Consider the following 20,041-nt stretch of genomic DNA (forward strand, 5'->3'; position numbering starts at 1 on the left):
TACTGTAAAGGGGCAGTGATAACATACAGGACATTAGGGACTGAACAACACTTATCGAACACTCATATTAAAGAGCAGCTAGAGAATGAAGTCACTGCATGATCTGCTTTCTTAGAGAACGTGTCATCCAGCCCTGGTGCCGTGGGCCGGTAATCCCAGGTCTTCACGAGGCTGAGGTGTGAGAATCAGAAGTCAAGGTCTCTGTGGGCTACAAGTGAGCCCAAGGCAGCCTAGAGAATTCAGTGAGACCCTGTCTCAAAACAGAAAGTAAAAAGAGGGTTGGGGTGTAGCTTGACAGGTGGTAGACAGCTTGTTTGGCTTGTACCAGACTGCAGTTTACTCCCTGTCACTGAAAATCAGAAAGGTGGGGGGGGGAAGGGGAGGAAGGGAAGGAAAGAGATGAAGGAGGGAAGGAGGGAGGGAGGGAGGGAGAGGTGGAGGAAGAAAGGAAGAAAACACAATAACCCATTCATATTGTATAGAAATGATCTAGACAGAGAAGTGATTTTCTGATCATTATGGATAGTGTAACCAATGCTTATCATAGAGAACATAGTCCAAAATATTAACAGGCAAACTACTTCTCTCAAGATCCACTAACATTCTGCCCAGGAACATGCAGAATGGAAGGAGCAGCATGTGGGCACACACATACAGACCCCACATCCCAGGCACATGTGTACAGACCCCGCATCCCAGGCATACGTATACAGACCTCACACGTATGTAAAGACCCCGAGACAGAAAATACTTCACTTGAGGACCTAGATGGAGTCTGTGGGGCTGGAGTGAAGGGGAAGGGCAGAGTGAGGGCGACAGAAGGGTGGGCAGAGATCTAGTAAAAAAAAAAAAGTGCTTTCACAGTCTCGCCTTTCCCTGGGCAAGCTTCTGCTCTTAGCAGACACTGACAGTCACTGCAACTCCACTCCAGCCACTGTGCACTCGCTGGGTTCTCCTGCCATGTTTTACCTCCTTTCTTTAATCCCTGTCACAGATCTTCCTACACTATAACCATGGTCTGTTCTGTTTCTCTTGGCTGGCGACTTCTCCCTCTCAGGGTCTCCCAGGGAGTTTTGCCACAGCCAACGCTCATGGTAATGACAACCCTCTGCCTCTCTCCTAAATCCTTTACACGAATATTCCACACTGTCTCGGGAACCTGAAATCTTACCCTCAAAATCTGTTCTGTTCCTTACATTACCAAACTATTTTTAAAATAGGACCTCTAGCTAAGGTGTCATGGTGCACATCTTTAAACCTAGCACTTGGGAGACAGGGGCAGGTGGAGCTCTGAGTTCAAGGCCAGCTGGGTCTACAGATCAATTTCCAGGATAACCAAGGACACACACAGAAACCCTGTCTCTAAAATATCCAATAAATAAATAAACATAAAATAATAAAAGCAGGTGTCTTAGCCAATGTTTTGTTGCTGTGAAGAGACACCATGACCACAGTGGCTCTTTTAAAGGAAAACATTTCATTGAGACTGGGTTACAGGTCTGAGGTTAGCCCATTATTATCATAACGAGGAGCCTGGTACCACAAAGGCAGAAATGGTGCTGGAGGGATAGCTGAGAGTTCTGCACCCTGATTGGCAGGTAGTGAGAAGACAGAGACGCTGGATCTGCCTGGAGCATCTGAAACCTCAAAGCCCACCCCTCAGTGACACACTTCCTCCAACAAGGCCACACCCACTCCAACACCACTACACCTCCTAGTGCTGCTCCCTGATGACTAAGTATTCAAATATGTAAGCCTATAGGGTTTTTTTTAAACATTGTATTGATTCTTTGTGGGATACATCCTGTATCCCAGTCCCATCTCCCCACCCCCTCATATTTGCCCTTCACCCTTGCAACTTCCTCCCTAAAGTCAAATACACACAAACAAACAACAAAAACAAAGCATAGAAAACATCTAATTGTGGAAGCTGTAGTATGTCCAAGTGTGCCCCACAGTGAATCCCTCTGCCCACATACTTCACTTGCAAACATTCACTGCAAAGGGTCAATAGTCTGGTCTGTGGCATCAAACTTGGATCCTCACTGGGCCTCCTGCTGCTTATTGCCCTGGATCTTACTGCTTTGGATCTGCAGGACCAGCATGGGAGCCATTCTTATTCAAACCACCACAGTAGGACTTGTAGCCATCCAAATTTTATTTGAAATTCTAAAAATTATTTTCTGTGTATGGATCTTTTCTCTGCATTTATACATACATACATACATACATACATACATACATACACACACACACCACACACACATACACCTACACGAGTATACACACACACACACACACATGTGTGGGCCTGGTACCTGTGGAGGATAAAAGAAGCCATTGGATCCCCTGGAACAGATGACCATGAGGCTGTGTAGGTGCTAGGAATTGAAACTGGGGCCTCTGGAGGATACAGCCCCAATAGTGAGATTTTAAATATCATTCTTCTGTCCCCACCCCACTCCCCAGATCTTCATTTTCTGTAACTGGCCAGTCACCAGCCATCTTTTAGCTTTATCTACTAAATCTTGTTCAGAGTCCTTTCCAGAAGCTCCAGCCTGGATCACAGCCTCCTTTTTCTTCAATTCCCGAAACACTTATTGGTGCCCTGCCCCATGATCCTGCCCCTAATTACCCACGGTGGTGGCTTGACTGAGACTGGCTCCCACAGGCTCATGTATTTGAAACTGTTTAAGGATTAGGAGGTGTGGCCCTGTTGGAGGAAGTGTGTCACTGGAGCTGGGTTTTAAAATCTATGCCAGTCCTCCATCCTCCCCCGACCCACCCATGTACACCTTCCTACAGATGAAGGTGTCGCTCTCAGCGGCGGCTCCTGTGCCCGCCTGTGTGCTACGCGTTCCCTGCCGTGACAATGACGATGACGTACTAAATCTCTAAAACTGTAATCCAGCGCCAATTTAATGTTGTCCTTTATAAATGTTGCTGTGGTCATGGAGTCTCTTCACAGCAACAGAACAGTGACTAAGCCACCCTGCTTCCAGCCTCCCAAGGATCCATTTAACATGGGAGGCTGTGACTGCTCCAGGTGCTATTTGTCACTGGCTAAAGTCTACAGGATTCAGCACAGTAGTAAGTTTTCTTCAACATCCCTTTCACAGTAAGTTCCAGCAAGACTTCACTGCATGGAGCCCCTCGAACAAGCATGTGTTTCTTTGTATCTGTGCTTAATAGGACAAATTAGGAAGTCATTGTATTCATCTGCCACACCATGTTAAATAACTCATACCTTCTCTTCCAACCAAAGCTGCAGAGAACAGGTCTCACTCTTGTTAGAAGTCACACTGCCAAACACTTATCCTTTCAGTGTGTAAGTGCCTAGTGTTCCCTAGGGGTCTAGGAAACAGCAATAGATGGAACCAATCCCCAGTCCTCAGCGATCCCTCCGTCTAGTGAGGGGACTCCGGCAGACTGCCTGACACAGACAGCACTCACAATCTAGGACTCCTCATGGAAATCTTTATGGTTGTGCAAATGAAAGACTCTTCATAAACCAATGCCTAAGCATCCGTCTGGAACACTGTTCTGACTCATTTTTTCCCTTTAACCAACAAATATGGCAGTGACTAAGGCAGCAGAGCCATGATGTGAATGGCCCCAATTATGGATCCTGTGGTCTTTAGAAAATCATAGCTCTTTTAAGTAATAGAACACCTTTTTATATACATGGAGATAAAGTTATATCCAAGTAACTCAAGTGAAATAAATGTCATTTACTTAGTGTTTACAAAGTTATAGAAAAATAAAGATGTCTAAAGACACCCGGCCCCTGTCTGCCCCAGACACAGCACCTCTCTATATTCTCCTGATGATCAAGCCACAGCCTGTGTGCCCTTGCCCAGACAACACCACATCCTAAGCCTCAATGGCCTTGAACCAGCTGCCTCTGATCACACACCACCTCCTCTACTTAGAAATTAAAGTGTTCCCAAACTCTCTAAACCACAGGAGGGTTCTCTTGCCTGGTCTCCCACACCCTTTGAGCCTTACAACATGACATCGAAGGGATGGGCGTGTCAGGAAGAAGCATCGGAGCTGTTACTTATTATGGTGTTCCCAGCACCAGACACCAAAGTCATAACAAATACATGTTAACTGAGTAGTAGTGAAATTCTAACTGAAAACTTACTCAGAATTTTAAATGGACGTATTACTAGTGGGCAAACTTTACCCAAAGGCACAACTGGTCACATTTCATCTCCGGCAAGTATCAGCAACATTCCAAAATTTAAATTCTGAGTGTTAAGTCTGCCATCAAATTTACACTTCATCAGACCTGCAGTCCGGGCTGTTTGGCTGCCCTGGCTGTAGGCAGGGTTGACTTGCTTTAGTTCGACTGAGGTTAACTCAACAGCTGTTGTACCAATGTCCTTGTCAATCCCTTGCCTTTTAGATGAGGAAGAAAAAAAAATTTACAAGATTTTCATCCATTAGTGTTATTTTTAGATTGGTACATGGATTTCTCTACCGCTCTTAAACGACAGGCTTTCTTCAGGGGAAAATAAAAATAAAGAGAACAGAGCTCAAGGCCACATTCCTAAGTTCTTCTCTTGCTCTCAGGGGGTAAAATCTTAACACGTGGTCTCTGGAAATAAAAACTGAGTTCCCCCTAAATGCTAAAAAGCCCCACCAAGTCAGAGAATTTTGTCTTCAGTCAGCAGATTGTCCCTGGCACATCAGGCTTGTGATAAGCACCGTGGCAGAGTTAGATGTTTCATGTTTTATTATGTGTCTGATTGTCTTCCCCTTGTTACCCTGTGGGCCTGCAGACAACAGCTGGGCACTCCACTCATGAGCCAAAGAGAGGTTTAATACAAATCAACATGGAGAGGTGTGGAACATGGGATTTTAAAATTTAAATACTGGGTCCTAAAAGACTTTGGGCATGACACTTGTTAAAATCGTGGAATTTTTTTCCATCCCTAGATTAGGGAGCTAGTCCATGCCAAGAAGAAAAGTTATTAGAACTAAGATGAGAAAAGAGGAGAGGACACAAGGAAAAGGAGAGAGGAAAGAAAAGTAAATGGAGACAAAAGGGAAGGGGAAGGAAGGAAAGGGGAGGGGAGGGGAGGGGAAGGGGAGAGAAGGAGAAGTTGGGGGAGAAAAGGGAGGGCAGGACAAGACAGGAGGCCAGAGCCAGAAAGGAGCAGAAGACTGTGGTCTAAGGGATTCTACATCACATGGGGGGCCTGTCCAGACTACCCTAGATTGGATCAGCTGGAGAGGAAGACAGAGTGTCCAGACAGGTTTAGGAAACATAACCAGTCCACTTTTCTTTGTCGAGTTGATAAAAGTAAAAAGTCATCAGAGTTTATCTGTGTTCATTGTTTTATGTTAAGATCCAAGGGGAAACCCAAACTGTTAACTATTCAAAACTAAGAAAATTGGGGCTAGAGAGAAGGTGAACTGGTTACCACAGTTCTGTGAGGGGATCTAGGTTCGACCCCCACACAGCAGCTCACGAACAGTCCTAGGGGATCCAACACCCGCTCCTCTAGATTTTTTGGAGCACCAGGCATCCACATGGAGCACAGACATACACGCACAAGAAACATCCATTTATAAAAATAAAATTTTGGGAAAAAAAAACCTAAGGAAAGTTAATGTTAACGGAGAACTGGATGCTCAGATGGCAGAGAAACTGAAAAGCTACATGGGTAGATGCAGTCAGGCATTAGCAGCAGTAGAAACTGTCCATCACTGTCCTGGTGTTGGGACAAAAAGAGGAAAGGAAGTTCTTGGAGCTCAGTGGTCACGGTCAAGGTAATCCAGGGAGTTGAAAGCCTAGCAGGACTGTTCGGAAGGAATTAGGACGTACAGGAAGTGCAGGTGATAGCAATTCAGAGGAGGAGGAAACCCAGCCCTCCCTCCAGGGACCCGCTAACCATTCACTCCCAAGTGCCACACCAAGAACACCAAGCTCAATTTAGACTCTAGCTTACTTGAGGTCAGTCATTCTGCAGCAAAACAAGAAGAGACTGAGCATGAAAGGCAAACACAAGCATGGGTGGGGGGACGCAAAGCGCAGGATGTCTGGGAAGGGGGGGTTATCTGGGACAGTGGCCCTGAGACAGTCTCACAGGGTCACCATACACTAACAGGAGGCTTGGAGCTGGAATGAAGGCAACACATTAGAGATCTACCTAGACTTGAAACGTAGCATCAGACGGCCTTAAGACAACCATTCCTGCATACTCAGAAGACTGCCTCTGAGAAGGCCAAACACTAACTGCATCACAGGGGACTAACTACATATAACTGCTCCACACCCCCACTTGCATATGACACTCCAAAGAAGGGCAGAGGAGACCATCTGTCCAAATGAAGGCTGGATCTAGGTGTACTCAGAAGCAAAGAAAGGAAAGAACCAGGGCCAGTGAATCGGTGTGTCCTTCTTCTGGAACAGCTGACTGCACGTGAGGGAAGAATGTCTGTGGCACAGAGGGAAGCAGATAGTGTTAGTGGATTCACTGGGGCTGGACATGTGTGTTGGTTCCAAGTGCAGGGCTTCTCAGGGAAGGTCTCAGACAGGGGTCCTTTGGTCTTTGAATAGGGATTTGGCAAGCAGCTAGGGGAAAAGCCCTTCAAGGAACCTGTATGGTCCTTCCACGTCCATTGCAGTCCTTCGGAAACAAGCCTGCCTCTCAGCACCTTCCTCCATGGGATGAGGAGAAGAGGCAGTGCTGGGTGGCAGATTGAGCTTGATCTTTGAAGAGTCGCCCCAACTGCTTTTGAGAAAACTTGAACTTCAATCTCAAAGTGCTCACATAGTTTATAGAGGTGAAATTCACAGAAAAAATATACTCTACTGTTTAAAGTATATCGTTGCTACATAGACCAAATGTCTATGATAAAACAAATTCCAGACTATCATGTAATACTTGGGTCTGTTATGCCTTTCTTCAAAATACTGGACCTTGCTAATTTTTTTTTGTAAGACAAAGAAACAATTTACATAAAACAGTATTTATCACTATTCTGGGGACAAAATTCTTAAATTTTCTATTTGTAACGGAATAACTTAAAAAGAAAAATATCGTTCTCTCCATTTTCTTGCAAACCAGAAAATGGTATGTATTAATAAATAAATAAATAAATAATAAATAAATAAATAAATAAATAAATCATACTGCTTTTTGTTTGTTTACCTCATTTGAGATGAGTGTTCCAGAAAGATCTATTGATATCAAGGATAACATGCTTGCAATATATTCAATTGCCAAGTCAGTCAGATGTTCACAGTTTCGTAAATTCAAGTAGTGTAAATTAGGACAGCTGAAAGGGAAGCCCAAAGGGTTAACGTCAGTGTTCTCAAACACTGACAACACTGACCTTTTCATGAAAAACTCTGGGGAAAGCAGTTGGTGCAGAGGAATTGTCTTTCCTCAACCTAATATAAACTAACTGAGCTGTCTGCTTGTTGATACGGGGTCTTAGTCTATACCTTAGGCTGGCCTGGAACTCACTGCATAGTTCTAGGGTAGCCTTGAACTCGTGGCCATCCTCTCTGAAGTGCTGAGATTACAGGTGTGAGCCACCACAGCTGGCTAGTAGTTTGGTGTTATAAAGTCAGAGGGAAGGAAGAGAGATGAAAGTGTAAGACTTTCTGTGATTCAGGGTTGCACAGTGATTTCTAACAATGCAAAGCATTTATCACAGTCACCGTGGAAACACCTGAAGAATGGCCACCACCGGAAGTGCAAGGCTGAACTCCACACTAAGGCGCTCTCAATGGTTTGCAGCAGGAGCTGAGTTCAGCTCAAGATTAAGTCAGTCACCCAGAGTAGCCCTCAGGAAAGCCTGGAGTAAGGTTTCTATAGGGACAGTATCCTTGAGGAGCTCAGACAGTCATGCATGTCTACATATCCATATCTCCGGTTCAGAATTCAAGCTCGGTGACAGTAAGAGGAAGATCTCAGATGTGATAGGAGGTTAGTTCCTTCTAAGGACTTCAAGCTCAGGGCTACTCCAACTTCTAGGTGTGCCTAATGTCCTGGAGAGAACGTGGGCTCTTGGCTTTGACACTGATCCCTGATCACTCCTATTAACAAATGTAACATAACAGCTAATGTTCTAGTGTAGACATCACTTTTCCTACCGCTCGGACAGTCTGATGACAGAGGCATCTCCCAGCAGTGAGCAGTTAGCCAAATTGAGCTCTCTTAGCCTCATACTCGCAGGACCATCAAAAAACTGCCTCAGGCCGATGTCACCAATCCTGTAGGAGAGAGTGAGAGACTATCGTCACATATGACCTCATACACAAACATGCAGACTGGTGGTGACTTCGCTTCTACACCAAATATAGTCCATCATAGGAAATATCTACATACTGCTATTTCATCAAATTTTAGGAACAAATTCAATTGCATAGCTCTTATACAATAGAAAATGGATAGATGATGGTAATGGGAGGGACACTCACATGATGTTATTAGTGTCCATTTGTTTAATTAGGTGTCATGATTATTAACAACAGGGAATGACTCTATTTCCCAGTTGAAGATGTACTGTTAGCTTACCTGTGATTCCACTAGGCTCCTCCCAGGGACCTAGCAATGGCTTATGTCATCATCTGCCACCATTGCCTGCCACTGCCAGGTGCTACCCAGTTCCCTCCCTCCCTCTCCCTCCCTTTTCCCTCCCCCTACTCCTCCCTCCTCCCCTTTTCCCTCCCTCTCTTCCCATATGTTCCTGGCCAGCCTCTATTCCCTTCTTTCTGACCTTCTCTGTCCCCCTCCTCTGCCCATACTCCTTCTCCAGACCCTCACTCTCTTCTCTTCCCCCAAATAAAACTCCTTTATATCAGGTCTGTCTCATGGCATGATTTCTCAGGGGGATACTCTGTCACGGGCCCGCCAGGTACCCCCTCGCCAGCCACATTATGTGTCATAACACTAAGGTTAAGACATCCCTGATAGAATTTGCAAAAGGGCTAGTGACAAATTTTAGAACAGAGAGAAGCAAGACTCAAGCTCCTAGATGGATTTCCATGGCATTCAAGGTCCCCTGTGGTCCCACTCACACTAGGCTACTTCAGAGAGCACCTCTCTCTGAAAAACAGTGTAAGTTGCTCTTCCTCTAACAACAGTCATATATGTCCATTCAAATATATTTCCAGTGCATACATTGTGAAGAATGGCCCAAGCTAGCTGAACTGGTTTAGGGAGCATGTGCAATATGGCAAAATTGTGTTCTCAAGGGAACTGTTAGGGGAAATCCTGTCTACTGTCTTGAGCCTATGCATAGTTGGGCATGTACATGATTAAAAACAAATGCATTGTGGGAAAGGACATACGCAGAAGAAAAATGATTATGCAACTTAATCCATCAATAAAAATAGAAAACTTACAGTAATACTTGGGCCCAACTTTCATAATCCCCTCCTTAACTTTGTGGAGAGACCCTGGTGCATCCTTGATAATCAACGTTTTTTTGAATACTGAGTTGACACACCTTGAATGTCTTCTTACCTTACACAATTTGTCAAGTTCAACACTGTCAATTGCTTCAAAACTGAAAGTGACTTGAGGCTGCTGTCTGTCAGCCCCTTGCAGTCCACCATGTAAATGTGACTGATGCCTGGATAATTCCTGTCTACCGACTTAAAGCAGGCATCAGTAATCCTTTTGTTTCCTGTTGGAGAAAATAGAAGTATTATATTTAAATATCCAGGGAATAAATTTTAAAAATAAGGATAAACTGAGTTCCTAGCATCACAGACCTTCAAATCGAATCTTTTTGAGGTCACAGGAGGAAAGAGCTTTGAAAGTACAGTCAGAGATGTGCGGTGAGCCAATTAAAACCACCGATGAGATACGGGGACACTTCTCAACCAAAACCTTCAGAAGAGGAAAGAAAGGAGACAGGATTACTGGAGGAAACAGATGGCAAGGGGACAGTAATCTCCCCACAATATCTTTGGAAACAAACATGCTGACTATTACATTTTCCCCATTTTAAAGCAAATAGGACTGTTTTCATATTTGATGAAATCAATATGCTCATGCTTCAATAATGTGAAGAAATTAAAATTAAATCATGTTTGGAGAGCATGGACAAATGTGAGGAAACAGAGAGCCCAGTAAGTCAGTTGGCAATCTGACGTGGGGCATCAGAGTTAAGCCACCCAGAGCTGGGGCTGGGTGGTAGTTAGTTGGGAGAATTACCATTGTGCTTTGGTTTTATCATAAAGCATTTAAGCATTCAAATGTTTTTTTAAGATGCATGCATGTGTGTATATGTAAATATTTAAATGACTTCCTAGATATTAATCAATTCAAAGAAAAAGCCAACTCACATTTTTCAATAGTTCAGGCTATTAGAATGTATGCTCATATAAATGAATGGAAAAGCTCTTTCTTGCTACCTACTTTTACACAGTTGTCCGTCAGAGTTGGCATGTCATTAATGGTCAGGTGCATGATTCCCGTGCAGCTACTTGCAATGTTCCTGAAGCCTTGGACTGAGATCTGCATCACAGAGGAAAAGAATCATGGGAAAGGTAATTAGCAGGCTACTCATGATCGCCAGATCACAGATGCATGACATTTTCTCATGCTTTAAAATTAGAACCATGGGCTGAAAATGCTTGCTGTCAAGCCAAACAGCCCAGGTTCAAAACCCGGAGCTCACATGACAGAAGCTAGAACTGACTCCAGCGTTTAATACGAATGCGACTACACAATGTTCAGCTTTTTGTACACAGCTCCTGTATTCTGAACTCAGCAAGATCCATGTGGCTTATCCATTGCATGTACACACACACACACACACACACACACACACACATACCAAGTAAATAAATGTAATTTTTAAATAAGTAAAATTGAATTAAAACCTTAAAATAGGACTGACATGACAGGAAGAATCCAGTCCTGATTGCTTTTTTCATTAACTCATGTCCTAATGAAGTAAAGCTCACATAATATAAATAATGTTTTATAGTCACCACCTACATCTAGTTCCAAAACACCTTCATAAGCCAAATGGAAACCATGAGCAACCAGGCACCTGACTGCCACAAACCCCTCCCCTTGGTCCCTGGCATCATTAACCTGTTTTCTGCCTCTTCGGGCCAAATAATAACTATATGAATAACCTTAAAATAGTTAGTTCTTTAGGATGGGGAACACTTGGTACTCAGCTGCATCGGTGAGAAACTGAGGACATCAGGGGGCAGATGAATGTCCGAGACATGCCACTTCCACAGTAGCATGGCATAGAGAATAGGAGTCACACGTACAGGAGACTCTTTCCAAGACCTTCAGAGATCTCACCCAGGGTTCTGTCATCAGAGACCCACCTACTGGCAGAGGACCAGCCAACAACTACAGAACTGAAAGCCACATCCCCAAAACAACCAGAGCTCATTTCAAATGTCACTTCTCCAGGAAGAGCCTGGACCTGTAACTAGACCAGGTTCCTCTTATACACACACACCATGTAACATCCTAAACTAGTTTATGATCAGCTATTGAACTAATGCCACTCAGTTTCTAGCAGGCCACCATGCATGGCATCAGGTAAATAGATAATCAACAAGTATGATTATATAAACAGACATTTGAACAACTTCAGAGAATCCTCTTTGATACATGCTCCTAATCAACAAATTCTGACATTGAATCCAGGACCTGAATACACAAAGTTGGCTAAAGCTGTGACTTTGGATGTGCGTATATTGGGATAATCTAAGTAACGGTTCTCACAGAGCCCAGGGTAGCCTTGGACTTACTTTTGACCTTCTGATCCTGTAACATCCTGGGTGCTGGGATTCATGTATGTCCACCATGCCCAGTTTATACACTGCTGGAGACTGAACCTGGAGCTTTGTTAACCTAGGTTAAACACTAGGTCAAGCACTCTACATCCTCAGAAATAGAATCTAGAAATAGAATATTCTAAGGTCTGAAAAATATATGTATCTGGGGTCAAGAATTTGTCTTGAACAAAATTATCCTAAGGAAAGAGAGTTGCATGCTGAAATTTCTGTACATACAAGGATATAGTTGTGTAGGACAGATGCATTGGAAGAAATGTGTTGTTGGGTTATCTTGCCCATCATGCGAACATCAGGGTGTTTTTACACAAACTAAAATAGCTACATTAGTGGGCAATATAACATTGTGATATCACTGTCTTCTATGCAGTCCCCTGCTGACCAAAGCATGTGGCTGCATTTATTACCAATTACATAACAGTAAAGAAATGACACGAAACTAAGATATTAGGAATTACAATGGATAAACTAAAATGGTAACTCACAGACTATTAATATAAAGAATACATTAGAAAAATAAATAAGATGATAGAATAGTTCAAAAGGCTGGCTACATAAAACTTTCCCTTTGAAAATACTGTCCCCAGGTGTGGTGGTTTGAAGAAGTATGGCCTCCATAGACGCATGTATTTGACTCCTTGGCCACAGGAATGGCACTATTAGGAGGTGTGGCCTTATTGGAGGAAGTGTGTCACTGTGGGGGTGGACTTTGAGGCTATATATGCTCAAGCTTTACCCAGTGTGGAACATAGTCCCCTTCTGCTGCTCATTCATAAATCAAGATGTAGAACTCTTGGCTTTCCCAGCACCATGTCTGCCTGCATGATACATGCTTCCCACCATGATGATAATGGACTGAACCTCTGAAACTGTAAGCCAGCCTGAATTAGGTGTTTGCTTTTATAAGAGTTGCTTCGGCCACGATGTCTCTTTACAGCATTGGAAATCCAAACTAAGACAACAGGGAAGCAGTTTCAGTGCGCTACCTGGGAACTTGTCAGAAATAGATCCACTTAGACCCAGAAGCTAAACAAATTCGAAAATCTGCAGGTTGCGCTCAAGTGCGTTATTAGGGAAATGTATAGTATAAAAATGTATTAGTTAGTGTTCTTTGGAGAAACTAAGAAGATGTTTATCTAAATCTCTGAAGAGAAAGAGATTCACTTTAAGAAATCATGAGTCTGGTGTGGTGACTCATGCCTTTAATCCCAGCACTCAGGAGGCAGAGGCAGGTAGCTCTCTGTGAGTTCAAGGCCAGCCTGGTCTACATAGAGAGTTCTAGGAAAGTCAGGGGCTGTGTATATAATGTGATCCAGTTTTGCTGTTGTTGTTTGTTGTCATTGTTGGTTTAAAGGAAAAGAAATCAGATCACTGGATACTAAGGGATGGCTAGTCTGAAATCTATAAACCAAAGCCAGGAAGCCAAAATTCCAGGAAGAGTAGATATTGTGATTTTGAATCAAAAAATCAAGAAAGGTCTCCATGCTGTAGTCTTCAAGCAGAATTTCATTCACTGGGGCAAAGCCCTGTCTTCCTCTTGAGTCTGACTTTACTGTCCAAGGCTCACCCACATCATCAAAGGTAGCTCATGTGTAAAGCAAAGCAGTGTAAATGCTAGGGAGGGTTCTGTCTTTCTGATGCCTTAAACATGGTGGAAATCGTTGGGAGGTGGGAGTGCTGGCTTCAGCTCCAGGAGTAAGAATCAGCTTAGTAGATAGATCAAAAGGGAGGGAGAGTCATAAGAAAGAAGGGACATTTTGTATTGTTGCCATGCATTCCTGAGGAAATTTTTCATGACTTGTTCCAGAGAGAGAAAACAAAAAAAGAAGTCCAGAGAGATGAACGAACGTGTAAACACACATGAGGAAGAACGGTTCAGGGCTTGGAGTCAGCAAGGCTGGGCCCCTGGCCTCACCCCTCCCTCACACAGCAGCGGCTACAGAGTGCTTGGCACACACAGTGCCTGGCCATGCACTGTCAGTCACGGTTTGGCCCCTTATTGTTCTTCTAGACATAGGACTAGAGATGGATGGGCCTTGAGATTCCCCACAGTGCTTTCCTCACAGGCAAATACAAAAAAGGTGTGGTGGTGGGTGGTGGTGTTGAGAGATGGATTCCTTACCCATCCACCACAGCTATCTCTAGCTCTGAGCAGTGTCTGGTCCTGACTGAATGAGCCAGAGGAGCAAGTGAATGAAAGTTCTTCAGACAGTTGTCAAGGCCTGATCCAGAGTCCACCCTTTCCGTTAACCCCACAGGCGACAACTGCTGTTATTAACAGTTCTGACCTCACTCCCTCTATCTCAGATCCTGGCACTGTTATCTCAAGAAATGGCTTCAGAGCAAATAAACAACCTTTCTTCCTCTTGTCTTGAAAAGATATCCATGACAAGATTTCCTGAAAAGGGAGGAAAGGTGATTTTTCCAGCAGCCCAGCTGGGGGACTCCTTGCACTACAGCCAAAAGCTTGGAGCTTCCGACCCAAGGATTAGTCTCTGGAGAACAGGGAGGAACATCTGGGTCTGGGGAGAAGGCCTCAGTTTTGTCCTGGCACCAGGCGCTTAGTTCTCCACCAAGTTTATATTAGGATATCCAGAAAGATGTTTGGCTAATGTTTTATGGTTCAAATATTTCTCCCAGAATCTTTTAGGCGAAACAATTATAAGTTGCTTTCTCTTTGCTGAAATAATGGAGTATAAATCTGAAACTGGAACATTTTTCCTTAAAATAAGGAGAAAATAGACACTATTTTACTACATTCAAATCTGAGGTTCCTCGAGATTGGTAACTGTGTTTTCTGTGCAGCAACTGAAGATCTGATCTCTGCTTACTTGGGAGGTGGTGTGGCCTCCTTTGCTGCTTAGGAAGTTGGGGGAAATGGCCTCATCACTGTGCTCCAAGCCCGTATCCTAACAGACAGCTATGGCTGTTGACAGGGAGGAGACTCTTCCCAGCTGCTAATGGAGCAGACTGCACACACAACAAGACAGTGCTGTGTGTGGAGAAAGAGTAGCCTGTGACCCATGTGAATGAAGGGTAAAGTTCAGAGTGCCAACGAGAAGATCCCATGTTTTTCCACTCCAAGATGCAGAAGATGGGGCGTGGTTGGGTAAAGGCAGCGCTGACCACTGATGATGACCTCTAACCGAGGTCCGTTTTCCATTCCGTTTCTATAACTGCATCTCTGGATCAGTCTGCTCAGTAACAAAAAGACAATAAATGTGTGGAGACAGACCCTCTGTGACAGACATATCCAGCTTGAGTAGCTGTGGTCCAAGCTGTGATCCTGGACCATTTCCAACTGTTTCTCTCAGTCTAGCAGTACTGTGGACAATGACTAATAAGTAATGTAATGACTTTGGTCAGACACATATATCCTGCACAGCCTCTTGGCGACCTCAGAGGAGCATTCCTTAGCTAGAATAAATTATTGGAGAAGAAAGCAGAGATTTCCCCCCAAATATCGTGGAACATTTTACTTCACTGTGTTGAGCTGTGGCCACAGCTCTTTTCCCTCTCTCTTCCCCACTTGGCCAAACACATTTACAATCCCTTCTGAGGAACACAGAACAGGGTCTTAGCCACAAATGCGTCCTATACAAGACAACACAAGCCTGATACAGAATATGGCCCAGGAGAGGGTTTTAACAGAGCAAGGAGGCACTGGATAAATTGTTTATTCAATGTAAATTATAATCAGGAGAGTGTCAGCCTGGCTAGTTAAAAAATTGCCATAGTTATCAAAACATCTAGATAACAAACTATTTCTTAAAAATAGCTATACTTTTCTGATGTAAGTGAAGAAGAACAACACAGTGGAGAGAGAGTGGCAGATGCCAGGAGGGCAAACATGCTTGTCAATTCTGCATTTGCTCTACAGTGACTCAGGGTTGTCATCAGCCAGAAAAGAGACTGGCCCATCTTGAACTTGTGTCATTATTGTTGAGCGCAGTTTGTTGTTGTTCTCCTCATACAGTGGTCAAGTTAACCAGAGTTCCCACTGTGCTATGACAGAGAATCCTCCCCTTGATGATTGACAGAGTCAAAGCACAGAACTTCCTTCTTACAGCATAGTGATGCTCAGAAATTCTTGGGTCGTCAACACGTATCAAGCTACACAGTAGCCTGTAGCTAGAGCTTAAGCCTCCTGCTTTATTCTTGTCCAAAGATCAAAACAGAGTTTCTGAAGAGCTATGGAACTCTTGAGTGGGAGTCACTTCCCATGGTAAGGAATGCACACAAAACAACAGTTAAGTGTGTTGTGCAAATGTGTGAAATTGCTTCAAACTTCTTTTTTTCAGGAGTGGGATCTGAGTCTCCTGAGACTTGTTATTTATCATCTGATCAAAGAATTGCTGCCAGATGTTCCATTTTTATTAATCTAATTTACTGTCCTTTATACATTTTGCCTGAAAGAACCTTAAACAGTAGGTGTTAAAAGTCTGTATTTCTTCTCTTTCCTCTCCTTTTCACTATGCCCAAGACAGTTATATGAAACAAGGAATTCTATGACTACTATTCAAATGTTACATGTCTGATTTAGAGGATAAATGAAAAAGTTTTTATAATCCTGGTTTGTTCGTTTTGTTTAGTTTTTCAATACAGTGGAGCTGTTTTGTAGTTCTGGAAGGACTAGGTTAAAGTACTTCGCCTAGGAGTCGAGCAATGACAAGCAACGGCACTGTAGTTTTTTCTGTCTTTCCGTTCTCCTAGAAGCCAGTTCTCTCTACTAAATGACACTTAAGACTACATGGGTATTCTTTTTCAAATCCAAAATGCAACTTTTAAAAAAATTATAACCCGAGTATGACTTTGAGTTTTTATTCATGAGAGATTAGTGGTTAAGCGCCTGGTCTTCAGTATCACACGGACCAAGGGCCTCATCTAGACATTTTCTGTGTGCTCTTAGCATCACACATTCAGTGCTGTGTGAAGCTGGCTCATACCACTTAAGAAAACAATGTAAATTTGGTTGGTTTCTTTAAAATAGTATTTTGTTTGTTTGTCTTGTTGGTGTTGGTGGGTTTTTGTTTGTTGTTGTTGTTTTGTTTTTGAGACAGGGTTTCTCTGTGTAACAGAGCCCTGGCTGTCCTGGACTAGCTCTGCAGACAAGGGAGGCCTCAGACTTATAGAAATCCCATTGCTTCTGCCTCCTGAGTGCTGGAACTAAAGGTGTGTGCCACCACGCATGGCTGAAAAATGGTTGGTAAGACTTACATTTTCAGTAATTCTACAAGCTGACTATTAAACACAGGTATTTAAAATATATTAAATTTGCAATTGTTAAGTATATTAAATACAAAGATAGTATAGACTCAAACTCATCACTCCTTGTTGTTTTTGCTAGATGTTGCCATTGTCTCTGCATATAAAGATATGTGTGTCTTTCACAATGACAATATCATATCTCTCTTCCCAGCTCCCTTCCCAATGCTTTCCATTGACAACTGATAATAAGCTACTGAGAAAATATTTACACCGCAGAATTCAGCAAATATGAGCAAGCACAGTGTTCCCCATCTGTGATGATTTGAATGAGAATGGTCCCATTAGCTCTTATGTTTGAAAACTTGATCCTCAATTGCTGGAACTATTTGGGAAGGATTAGGAGGTGTGGCCTTGTTCCACAATATGCACTATTGGGAACAGGCTTTGAGGTTTCAAAACATTTGAATAATTCCCAGTGTTTCCTCTCCTTGCCTCCTGCTTGTGGATCAAAATGTAAGCTCTAATCTGTTCCTATAATGGCACCTTTGCTTGGCCATCATGGATTCTAACTCTCTGAAACCATAAGCCCAATTAAACCTTTTCTTTTATAAATTGCCTTGGTCATAGTGTTTTATCACAGCAATACAAAAGTAACTAATACAATAATTATATGCTTTAAGAAGAGATTTATGAACCATCTAGTAGGCTCCTAGAAGACAGTTGTACTGAGGACAGTGCAGACTATGGAGACCCAGCCCATGAGGTTACAGAGGGGACATTACCAACAGCCAGGCTTGAGACAATGCACATGACATTTTGCCAAAAAATGTAGCTACTTTCTACCCTTGTCCTAAGAATTTGCCTGAGGCTAAATAGAAAAGAAATGGGCTAATTTCTTTGGTGTAAGAGATTTCAAGCCTAATATTAACTCTGTAGTGTCATTATAAATAATCACTCCTACGCACAAGAGAAAGTAGTTAAAAAAATACAAAATACACAATTTGAAAAGGAAAATAGCATCAGGAAATGTTAGGTTGGAGCCAAGGTTTATGCTGAAAGAGCTAATGAGATTGAGGGGATCCCTGATCTAAACTGGAATAAAAGGAGGGTACCTCAGAGCAAGACTCCAGCCAGTGAGCTTCCAATGCCCAGGGCCACATGATTAGTGGTGTAGTGAGGATGACTAGGTTTTTCAGGTCTCTAGACTTCAGTTTGAGCTGTGTCTCCATCTCACTGCTTTCTGGTGCACAGAAAGAAGAGAGAGAGAGAGAAAGAGAGAGAGAGAGAGAGAGAGAGAGAGAGAGAGAGAGAGAGAGAGAGAGAGCTTGCTTCATGGTCTTGTTTTGCTGAGGCAACACCCATTACACTTGGTTAGTATATCTATCCCTGGAAATGTCCACAAGGTGTCCTCTCACCTTTACCACAAGCCTCGGGAGTAAGGAAAACCTTCCTTGGTTTCTGTCTCTGAAATGCTCGAGTTGCTGAGAACTACAGTGACCGTGCAATCTTCCAGTTTTTAGCTTTCACAGGCTCCACAAAGATTTAACAGTATGAGAACTCTGGATAAACCATTACTGAACCTCCTTTGAACACTTCTGGGATATTGTCTCTACATTTATTGATTTGTGTGATTATAACTAAAATATGATTTTAAAGATGCTTTCATTAGTATTTAGTATTTAGCATTTCATTATCTCTAAGTTCTTCTCTGACTGTAGATTTGTAGACAGGTCAGACTTAGCCCTCACCAAGAAGAAAGACTTCTTTTAGCAGCAGACTGAATGCTCAGCTAACTTCCAGGTCTCCTAATCCTCCTCCTGAAGTACCTGACTGGCCACAACTGGCCACAGATGGAAGCTGTAGTTTTCATCACTGATTCATCGGATACTGATTAAAAACTTACTTTGGGTCGAGAGTCATATCCTGTACTGAGAATATGAGGGTGCAGCCAAATATGGTAAAACCCCTGCCACCAGGGAGCTCCCAGAAGTGATGGAAGCAGGAAATTGAGCATAACATTGAATATAGAGGTGCATGTGGCTACTGAATACAAAAAGAAAGCATGGTAAAGACGCCAAGAGAAGAATACGTGGAGAGGCCTTAGTCCATGAGGGATGGGACAAAGGAAGTCAGACTGGCTTTCTAGAGAAGGTTCCAATTGCACAGCATCTTAAGTTCAGGCTTGTTGTGGCTGGAAACAGGGCAGTATGGAGGTGTTTAGTCTGTAGGGCAACTGGCCACATTGGAGTACTGTCGATAAGGGAATCCTTGCAGAAATACTGTTCAGATAAAGGATAAAGGGAAAGAAAAGCCGAGAACCCCTTGCCTCCCAGCTGGCACTTTCCCATGCATGGAAGGACAGACTTGCCCTTTAGAACTCGTAATCTACTCATGTTTTCCATTTTAAAACTTTGACAGAACTGAGTACATATCTGTGAGGGCTCTTAACTGAACCGGAACTAAAGGGGAGCTCTCTGAAGCCTGGTACCTGCTGCTTTAAAACTCATCTTAGTCATTTGTTAGTCATTTATGGGATATTTGAGAAAGACGTGGAGGGAATTAACCTTACAGATATCTGCAGAAACAGCCTTCTAGGCAGGAAGAACAGCCAGTGCAAAACCCAGAGGCCCAGAGCTCATGTGGCCAGTGCGGTGTGGTTGGGGCAGAATTGGCAAGATGGGGAGCTGGAGAGATGATGTCAGAGAGGCAAGTGGAGGACAAAGCGATTTCACAGGGCCTTCAGATCCTTCCACGGCTTTGCTTCACCACGTTGGTAAGAAGCCTTGCCAGTTATTCAAGTAGAGGAAGGACACTGGCTTGGGTTTTTAAAAGACACTGCATTGAGAGCAGCCATGTAGGAGGCAGGGGTGAGAATAGAGAGACCAACTTGGAAGAAGCCACACTGAGACACAGGGAAGAGACATGACAGGCCCAAGCAGACATGGTGGAGTCAGTTGGAGGCTGGGTAGATGCTGTATGGTCAACTGGACTTCATGACAGTCACAGGGAGAAGAGTAAGGATGTTTGTTATCT

General features: G+C 43.3%; 1 protein-coding gene across 3 annotated transcripts in view; it reads right to left on the bottom strand.

Moving 5' to 3' along the window:
* Fbxl13 (F-box and leucine rich repeat protein 13) overlaps positions 1-20,041 on the bottom strand; it is a 171,630-nt gene that overhangs the window by 35,583 nt on the left and 116,006 nt on the right. Inside the window, exons 13-18 of one of the 3 annotated variants that reach the window (XM_028789167.1) lie at positions 10,392-10,490; positions 9,743-9,860; positions 9,492-9,654; positions 8,117-8,236; positions 7,167-7,293; positions 4,173-4,404 (exon numbers count right to left, since the gene is read on the bottom strand). In XM_028789167.1, coding sequence (XP_028645000.1) covers positions 4,393-4,404; positions 7,167-7,293; positions 8,117-8,236; positions 9,492-9,654; positions 9,743-9,860; positions 10,392-10,490 — 639 coding nt within the window. In that variant the 3' untranslated portion in view covers positions 4,173-4,392. Of the gene's footprint in view, positions 1-4,172; positions 4,405-7,166; positions 7,294-8,116; positions 8,237-9,491; positions 9,655-9,742; positions 9,861-10,391; positions 10,491-20,041 lie in introns of those variants that run through there. The other 2 variants (XM_028789165.1, XM_028789166.1) reach the window with 2 other exon arrangements.

This window comes from Grammomys surdaster, unplaced genomic scaffold (genome assembly GCF_004785775.1).
Source record: "Grammomys surdaster isolate TR1022 unplaced genomic scaffold, NIH_TR_1.0 125793, whole genome shotgun sequence".
Classification (NCBI taxonomy): domain Eukaryota; kingdom Metazoa; phylum Chordata; class Mammalia; order Rodentia; family Muridae; genus Grammomys; species Grammomys surdaster.